The sequence below is a fragment of the Octopus bimaculoides genome, chromosome 27 (genome assembly GCF_001194135.2).
Source record: "Octopus bimaculoides isolate UCB-OBI-ISO-001 chromosome 27, ASM119413v2, whole genome shotgun sequence".
NCBI classification, from domain to species: Eukaryota; Metazoa; Mollusca; class Cephalopoda; order Octopoda; family Octopodidae; genus Octopus; species Octopus bimaculoides.
Genome location: NC_069007.1, coordinates 22,172,826 through 22,182,339, shown reverse-complemented (window position 1 = coordinate 22,182,339; position 9,514 = coordinate 22,172,826). Strand labels below are relative to the sequence as shown.

The 9,514-nt window shown below is 35.6% G+C and overlaps 1 protein-coding gene across 9 annotated transcripts in view; it reads right to left on the bottom strand.

The window, feature by feature from the left end:
* Window positions 1-6: 6 nt before the first annotated feature.
* Window positions 7-9,514, bottom strand: part of LOC106870520 (CCR4-NOT transcription complex subunit 2) — a 43,253-nt gene continuing 33,745 nt past the window's right edge. For 5 of the 9 annotated variants that reach the window (XM_014916636.2, XM_014916640.2, XM_014916638.2 and 2 more), the window contains 5 exons: window positions 8,478-8,543; window positions 4,190-4,251; window positions 3,461-3,510; window positions 1,141-1,265; window positions 7-430 (listed from right to left, as the gene is read on the bottom strand). In XM_014916636.2, coding sequence (XP_014772122.1) covers window positions 208-430; window positions 1,141-1,265; window positions 3,461-3,510; window positions 4,190-4,251; window positions 8,478-8,543 — 526 coding nt within the window. In that variant the 3' untranslated portion in view covers window positions 7-207. The remainder of the gene's footprint in view (window positions 431-1,140; window positions 1,266-3,460; window positions 3,511-4,189; window positions 4,252-8,477; window positions 8,544-9,514) is intronic. The other 4 variants (XM_014916639.2, XM_014916642.2, XM_014916641.2 and 1 more) reach the window with 4 other exon arrangements.

The window sequence follows — 9,514 nt, the reverse complement described above, 5'->3', positions numbered from 1 at the left end:
ACATCACAAAAAATATTTGTGAATCTTTAACCTGGTGAGAGCCTTTCGCCAGGAGGATATGAAAAGCAGCAATAACATTGGCATGTTGTGCCAAAGTCACTACCAGGCCTGTCACACAGAGTGAGAGAGAAAAGAGAGAGAGAGAGAGAGAGAGAAAGAGACATAGAGAAGAGGAAAGAGAGAGAGTGAGAGAAAGAGATAGAACTGCTAATGTGTAATGATATGCTGGTTGGAATTGTGCGTTAGAGGCTTGTCTTCGAGTTTGTCATACTCTAGATGAAATTCCTTCGCTACCTTCCGCCAGTTTGTGGCATCAAAATAGAAATAAGTTCCTCGCTCATAATTCAGAGTTTTCATAACAGGTTCCATCCCTGGTGCTCGTGTGATCCACACCCTTTCTTCTTTGTGAAACCGCCAATCTCTATTGTATCTGGAATGAATTTATGACAAAAGTAGAACATTAGCGTTCAAAATATGGATTCTTTACATCAAAATAATTAATTAGGTTTAGTGGCTGAAGTTATTCAAGTGGCAACATATAACCGATTCCTTTCTTATTCAAAAGGTATTGTAAATTTTTTGTGAGGTGTCTAGGTGACTGGATAGACCTGTAAATGACAGTCACCATCATTATAAGCAAGGTTGTTTGTTCCCAGTCTTCCATGAAAAGCATGTTTGGTCTTGAGAAAATATTATATTGCCTGGAAACAGATGAGAGTTGGTGACAGGAGGGCATCCAGTCAGAGGAAATCTACCTCAATGAATTCGGATTGATTCATGCAAGCATAGAAAAGTGGAAGTTAAATGATAACGATGGTGAGTGTCAACATGTTCTATGTTCAAACTGACCAGATCTGGCCTCTCACACCTACCCTACAATATCATTCAAAAAATAAACAATCACATCATCAAAATCTTGAAGCTCTAAGAAAACGACTGATCAATTCAATACAATGTGAATAAATAAGCATTATTTTTAACAGAATAATATGACTGCTAAAGGGTTAAGTTATTTCACGTCTTGTATTCTTCTTCAAATGCTACTATGCCCCCCGCCCCACCACCTATTATTCTATTTGATCCCACAACGTCGACAAAGAAAACCAGAACTCTTTTCTTTTAAATGGTTTGGCAACTCACAATTCAGCAGCAGCCTTTAACTGCATCTCATCGCCCCCGTTCATGTAGAAAAGGAAAAACAGAAGATCTTCACCATATCGGCTGAGCTTTACTTGGGATAACTGCAAAAATGCATGGAAAGGAAGCTTCATTAGGGGCATGATAGCTAGGATCATGCTCACAGACCCGGTGAAAGTTAGTTAACATATAAAAACAATCAACACAAGTACAAGCCTATGTCTGTGTGTGCGCACGCGCGCATGAATTATGTAAATGTGTGTGTGGGTGTGTAAGTTGTAAAAAAAGCTACAATATCAAAATCTCCTTCCAATACAAAATCAACTGCAGCAGTATACCACATGAAAATGCTACATGAGAAGAGCTGAGTATGCTGGGAATGTTACTGATAATGGGTAGCCTACAGTGGGGAGTATTACATGGAAGGGTTAGCTGCGCTGAAAATGTTACATGGGAACACTACATATAAAGGGTAGACTACATGTAGGAATGCTACATAAGAGTTGAGTGCACTGGGAATGCTACATGTTAAGGGTAGACTACAGAAGGAATGCAATATAGTATATATATATATATAAGACTAACTATAGCTGTATTTCAGCCTCAAGTCAAGCCTGATCAGAGGAATCCAACCATGAGCATCCCTCCTTTTTGTAGATCAAAGAATACATAATTCAATGTGTCCTTCATTTTCTAAGATAGTAACAGGAAATTTGGAGGAGAGTTGATTGCTATTCCTAGCAAGTTAAAACAACTGCATGGAGGCTCCTTTGTTGGCTTCTAAATACATGTTACTGCTACATGTTGATGATTAGCTGTGCAACATTACAGAAAAGTTATGATGGATGTGCTGCATGATAGTTTGGACAGAATGGGTCAGCTACATCAGCATCACCAGTGTTGGACGAAATTGGTTGAGGCCAATTTTCCTACAGCTGATGTTCTTCATGTGATCAACCCTCACCTGCTTCTGAGCAAGGAAAGATTTCACATGGCTGCACATGTTTCACACGGAAGACTGAAAAGCAACATTGCTTGTATGACGACAACACCCATGTACAACCATCACATGATGCCCAAGGGTGCTTTTGACATGGCACCAGAACTGTCATATGCAAGGTGACTGGCATTAGGAAGGGCATCCAGCTGTGAAAACCATGCCAAAACACCGACCCTAAAATGTCATTCTAAAAATATACAATCACATCATTGAAATCTCAAAGCTACAAGATAATGCATAATCAATTCAAAGCGATATGAATAAATAAGCATTACATTTGACAAAGTAATCTGAATGCTAAAGGGTTAATCTTTTAACTGTATATATATAATGGTCTAGTTTGTTATATAAATCAAATACATTCATTTATATATCATGGCTATCACCGGTGGCTCCTGCAGTACAGAACAAATATTATATTCACTAGTAAGCCCCGTCAGTATTTCACTGTTAAAATTCCCATTATATGTCTGTCTATGCAAATTTTTTTCTTTCCCTACAGATTATGTTAATGGATAGTTTGTTTTTATATTGCTAATTTTATTGAAATTATACTATATTCCAGTAGTACATTAGAAATGTATTAGAATAAAGCATAAATAACAACACTGCTTTACTTATCAAAGACATTATTTTACCCGGTCCTACTTCAGCTTATATTGTTTCAAATTGAAAAACAGTCGATACAAAAAACAAAACGATTTTGTACATTTCCCAAAATTCAAATAAGTAGTTTGAAGTAGTGTAAGGCTCAATAATAAGACCATTAAGCATCCCCGGTGACATGCATGGCACATAAAGAATCTGGAGTAGAGAGTAAACAATGATTCTGGTGGTAGAATAATATGGTGTGATTAGTTACCAGTAACTCTCAGAGTATACCAAAAATATGTGGAGAGTCACTGGTGACTCCTGTGATATGTCACATAGGAAACACCCATGCTGGTACAAAGTAAAAAGCACCCAGTATAGTCTGTGAAGTAATTGGTATTAGGAAGGGCATCCAACCATAGAAACTTTGCCAAAACCAACAACTGGAGCCTGGCACAGCCTTGCGGCTATCCAACCCATCCCAGCATGGAAAACTGATGTTAAATGATAACGATGATGATAATCAGGGGTTTAATTTATGTTACAAATGAATTGTGCAGAGAGGAGCTAACTTCTTTTACAACTTCCACAAATCTGAAGCTTCCAAAAATTGTGGGATTTTTTAAATTTTTATTTTTCACAACTCGTCAAGTTGGAGCTTCTAGACCGTAGTAGAAAACGAAATAACAGCTGAAAACGGTAAGACAGCTGACAGCAGTTGCTTTTACTCACTTTATCTCGTATATATATATTGGTTAAATATTCACAGGGAACATGGAAATCTGAAAAGATAGAAACAAAAATAAACATCAAGGAATTTGTCAACAGCAAATTTCTACATCTAAAATAAGAAAAACAATGGTATACATTCATGAGCGTTGAAGATGAGTGACTAACATTATAGAAAGGATTTTCTGTTGTAGAAGACAAGACAGAAATAGCTGCAGATGAGAGCGTTAATACACAGCTGAACTTAACCGTTTAGCATTCAAACTGGCTGCATTCTACTTCTCTTTTTTCATAATTCAAACCGACCCAACAACTGGAGTCTAAACAATAACAATGTTGTATAAATAGTCAAATCCAACCTGCTTTTCATCTCACCAGGGTCTATGAAACAGTGTTTACTGTAATATTTACTATAGGTTATTTTAACTAATTATAATTCCTCCCCGTAATTGTGTAGCCTTGTGTTAATGTAAGAACAAAAAATGACATGAGAAAGACAGAGAGATGACAAGAAAGAAAGAAATATATACAGAAATACAGATACAAAGATCTAAGGAAGATAATGGAGAGAAAAAGGAAGACACCAAGACAGAGAGAGAGAGAGAGGGACAAAGAGAAAGATACGGAGAGTGATGAGAGAAAGAGAGAGAGAGAGATGATGGTGACAAAGAGAGAGAGAGAGAGAGATGCATGGACAGTGAGAGAGACAAAAGAAAAGAAATCAATACAAACCAATATCTTGCGGTCTGCACGGTGAATCAGCCCATGGACTTTGAAATGTACTATAGAGATTTCTGTGGGAAGAGAAAAAAACAGAACATAATTTAGCTTTGATGTTTATCAGTTGTTGACAGTAAAATAATTTTGGTGCTTCTTTAAAGAGATATTTCTGGATTAAAGTGTTTAGTTATAAAAGATGGTGATGGTAATGACAAGAATATAAGATTTAGAGACAATAAGTTAAATTAATTATATAACTAGTACTTAGTTTATTAAACACTATCCCTTGCCAAAGGAATTAACTCAGAATATAAAATCTATGGCTGTCACTTGGAATTGATGAAGACTTTGTAGTATGCTTTTGTTGAATTGTTTCAGGTGCCTCTGCAATTGCAAACAGGACATAGACATCCCACCCCCACCCCCAGTCCTGATGTTCTTGACAGAGTAGAAACATCTAGGATGTTTGTAAAGAGCGTTAATGCTTCACACACTCCATCACCATAATGGGCAGAATGTCAAGTTCCAAGGGAGGCGAGTCTACGTTGAAGCCAGTTCTTCATACAGGAACAACAGAAGCTCATAACGAAAGATGGGGATTAAGCAGATGAGAAATCTTCCCCCATCTTTAGGACACAAAAGAAAATCCATCTCATGCAGTGACTCCAGACAATCTTTACAAATCTATTTCTTCACAGCATGATAATTAACCCATTTTGATACCAGATCTCTGCTCACATAACACCACTTTGGTTTCAATTAATTTTGGAAATAATGAAGAATTTAGTGAAATAACTCATTATTAAGCAAGTTTTTGGAACACAAATTAACATGAAATTTTGATGGAAAGATTTTAATTCACAGATCAAGTTTTTTTATCATAAAACCAGAAGTGGTATCTGCCAAGTTGGTACCAAAAGGGTTAATGAAATGTACACTTAAGGAATCCTCCTTAAAGCAGAACAAGGTGCCAATAGTAGATGTGACCTGCTTTTAGATCCTGCATTGGTTACAGGTTTATAACAGGCTCATCACTGCATTTCCAACAGTGAGATTGATAAAGGGGTACCTGTACATCCTAGGACAAATAAACACATGGCATTAGGGATTGCTGCATTAGTTTTTGTTTTACATTTACACATCGATCTGTGTCTCTATCAATATATGTTATACACACACACACACATTCTCTCATACAATGGGTTTCTTCAATTTCTGTTAACCAAATGTGGCACCCAAAGAATTGGCCAACACAATACAATGGCAGAAAGCCCTTCCCAACGTACCCCACAATGGGTACCCCACAAAGCAAACTTCTTGCTCACACATCCATGACTTTCCCCAAAATTATCAGCAAACTGAATGTTGGTTCCAACTCAAAATGTAATTACAAAAAAAAAAAAAAACAACAAAAAAACAAAAACCTCATAACTATAAACTCTTAATTATTATAATAATTAGTGTTTAGCTTGCATGATAAAATGCTTGGAGCATTTCTTCCAGCTCTTTACTTTCTAAGTGCAAATCCATCTAAGATCAACTTTGCCTTTCATCCTTTCGGGGGTCAGTAAAACAAAGGACCAGTTGATCACTGGGGTCGATGTAATTGACTGACTCCTTCCACCCCCGAAATTGCTGGCCTTGTGCCAAAATTTGAAACTGTTAATTATTATTAAGGCAAGCTGGCAGAATCATTAACACACTGGAAAAATGCTTAGCAGCATTTTGTCTGTCTTTAAGTTCTGAGATCAAATTCCGCCGAGGTCGACTTTGCCTTTCGTTCTTCTGGGGTCAATAAATGAAGTACTAGTGTAACACTGGGGTTGATGTAATCAACTAGTCCCCTCCCTCCGAATTTCAGGCCTTGTGCCTATAGTAGATAGGATTATTATTATTCCCAAAATAGGTACAGAGTCTGAAATTTTGAGGATGAAATATTGTTGTTTTAATCAAGATTAATATTTGGTTGGTACTTATTTTATTGACCCCCCCCCCCACAAAAAAAAATGAAAGCAAACTTGACCTCAACATAAAAAGTGGTTGGTAAGTACTACAGGGCATTTCATCTGATACTCTACCAATTCTGCAGCCATGGTCCTCATTAATAATGATGCTTGCTACTTAAATTTGAACTTCAAGGCAAAATTCCGTGCTACATATACAGAATTTTCTACCAGCCTCGTTAAATGACAGACAAAATTCTTGTAAAACTTCAGTATATAATGAGCTTACACACACACAACAAAATCTTTAATAAAACATTAGATAATTAAACCATAAGTTTCATTAATAAAAATGTGATTTGAGAAGCTAAGAAGTCACGCTGATTTAGTTATTAATTAATGTCATCATAAGATGTAATAAAAGAGACCATCGTAGACTTTGTAATTAGTACAACAGTAAATTTGTAGTTGATACAATTGTCTGTGATACTAAATCACATCAACAAATTAAACATAAAAATACAAAGAAAGTTCCAGAAAATAACAGTAGTTATCCCATTATTAATACTGCAGCAGACCAAGGTTTAAGGAATCATTTCCTGGATTTTTGATTTCTGAGAGGTTTTCTTTTATTTCACTGTTTTTCTAAATTTAACACTTTGGGGATAATGAGGTAATAGAAATAAATTATTTTACTGTCAGAATATAAAGAAGACACTGCATAAAAAACATGCAAATGTGTCAATAAACCAATCAACAGCCTCAGCTGAAATGATCAAATTGTTGTCAATCGAAAGTTTGAAAAGTTTATATATGCAAACATTTGGAAAACTGTTGTTTAGCGTAATTCATTATGATTTTAAATTGACAGCAATGACTAGTAATGCTTGATTGCTCAAAGAGTGGCACAGTTCAATGCTCATTGGGGAATTAACTGATTTGCAGCGAACTGGACAAGGATTAATTTTGGCCCTACTGTATCTCTAATTATACCTTTAGCATTTAAACTAACCATATCCGGTCTAAATATTGTTTTATGTTCAAATCAGTCAGATCTGGCCTCTCATACTTACTCTACATTGTCATTTAAAAAATTTACAATCGCAGCATTGACATCTCAAAGCTATGAGATAATACAGGATTAATTCAAAACAATGTGAATAAATAAGCATTCCATTTGAGAGAGTAATCTGAATGCTAAAGGGTTAAACACTAAAGGTTCTTAAAGAGACGTCTTAAGGACGGACCCACAGTCTGCTACAGGTTCTCAAATCATAGAATGGTTTTGTAATGACTTTACTGGTAAACTTCATCAATAAATGGAAAAAAAAAATGTAAATATGATGCTTACATAGGACTTAATTACCAACAATATTTCTTAGTTATTTTCCTACATAAATAATTACAAACATTAATTAGCAAATATATATATATATATTTATTAACATGTAAAAAAAAGGTGACATAGCAAATGATGCCAAACTTAGTCCATTCTAATTCTCATTTCTTTAATTACGACAATTGTATTCATATTACTACTTATACACCAGGAAATATGTTTGTGCATAAAAGACATTGAAGGTTAGTGTCTTCAAACTACAGAAATGCAACCTACAAATAAAGAATTTCACACATCTTTTATGATATACTTGGCAAAATTTTAGCTATGGATAATAATTTACCATACCTCCTTGCAACATAACCTCCCCCAAACTGTTTATGTGTTTGTGTGTGTGTGTGTGTGTGAGCATGCATAAAAATAGTGTTACAGAATCTAAAATATATATATATAGAGAGAGAGATACAAAATATTTGTTGTGTGTAATAAAAAGAGGATTACATATACCAAGGAAGGTTTGGAACAATGGATCTTTTGGTTGACTGTACACGTCGGCAGAGTCAGAAGAACCATGATTGAACAAAACCCAGGATTTGGATATGCAATTCTATCTATCTTACATTTATGACAAACAGACATTTATATATTACTAACATAAGGGTGCATTCAGTGTTTTCATGTTCTTGTATCATAAATGAAACAAAAGCAATTAGTAATTACGCACACACGCACGCATATATATATATACATATATATATATACTCTGAATATAAGTTAGTAATAAGTGTGAAATTGATAAAGTGGGAAGTGATGGAGATGTTTGTGATTGTGACAAGAGAAAATAGAGGGATAAAGAGATGACACAATATGATGAAAATGATGTAACTAGGAAGAAATGACTGCTTAAATATTCATCTTGAAAGAGGCAGAGGGCAAGGGTAAAAGTGTATGTTGTTGTTGATTCTAAGCCCATCATAGTCTATCTAACCCCACTACATACATTTAACATTTTACATACATTATATGCTGTCTTTGTGGTTTTCCTGTGCAAAACCTCATGCTTCTCTGATGTGCAGATAGGGCACTACAAGTTAAAATGAAACAGGGAGAAGAAACATTTAGTTCCCCAGAAAACAAAAAAAAAAAGGAAAAGAAACACAATAGCCAAATGAAAGATTCCTCAATAGCAGAATGGTAAAGAAACAGTAAAAACACAAAAAAAAAAACAAAAAAAAATAGTTAAAAAAAAAGAAAAACAGACAAAAAGTCAAGTGAAAACACCCCCAAAACGAGAAATAAAAGGTTAATTGAAAAACTGCTGAGCTCCATCGTCAAATACCAATATAATTATCACATTATTTTATGTTAGACATTTATACCAAAAAGTCAACAGTGGGTGTACCTCAACACTGAAACTCCAACATGTTACTGATAGAGATAATCTCTCACCAAAGCTCCATATAAATAGATAATCCTGGTTACATATAAGTACCATGAACAGAGTTTCCTAGCAGAGGCAGTGGAGGTTCTGGGTAGTCAAAGAATCCATTAGTTCACTCCATGCCATGAGACACATAAGGCCACAACATGAAGCTCTCCAATCAGCTCGGTTTCCTGCCACTGTTACTCGTCTCATTCCAATTTCTCCACCTTTATCGTCTTCTTTCCTCGTCAATGGTCCTTCACCAAGTGGTTTTAGGGCACCCTGCCGTTCTTTTCCCCTCAGTTCCACTAGATAGTGATGATGCTGGAACTGAATGATAGCAGGGCCATAACTACGATTTCACTTGGCTTGATGAGTTTTCTCAAGCACAATATATCGCCAAAGGTCACAGCCACTTATCACCTACATGAGGCCCAAAGTTCACAGGGTACTTCTTACAGCCAAGATCAAGAAAGCAATTGTAATCTTATCAATGGTATTGTGTGCATCTGTCAACTGTTTAATGCCAGAGAAACTTTTGATAACTTCCAGAATACAGTTATCATCATTATTTTCATTTAGTATCTGCTTTCCATGCTGGCATGGGTTAGATAGTTTGACTGAAATTGGTA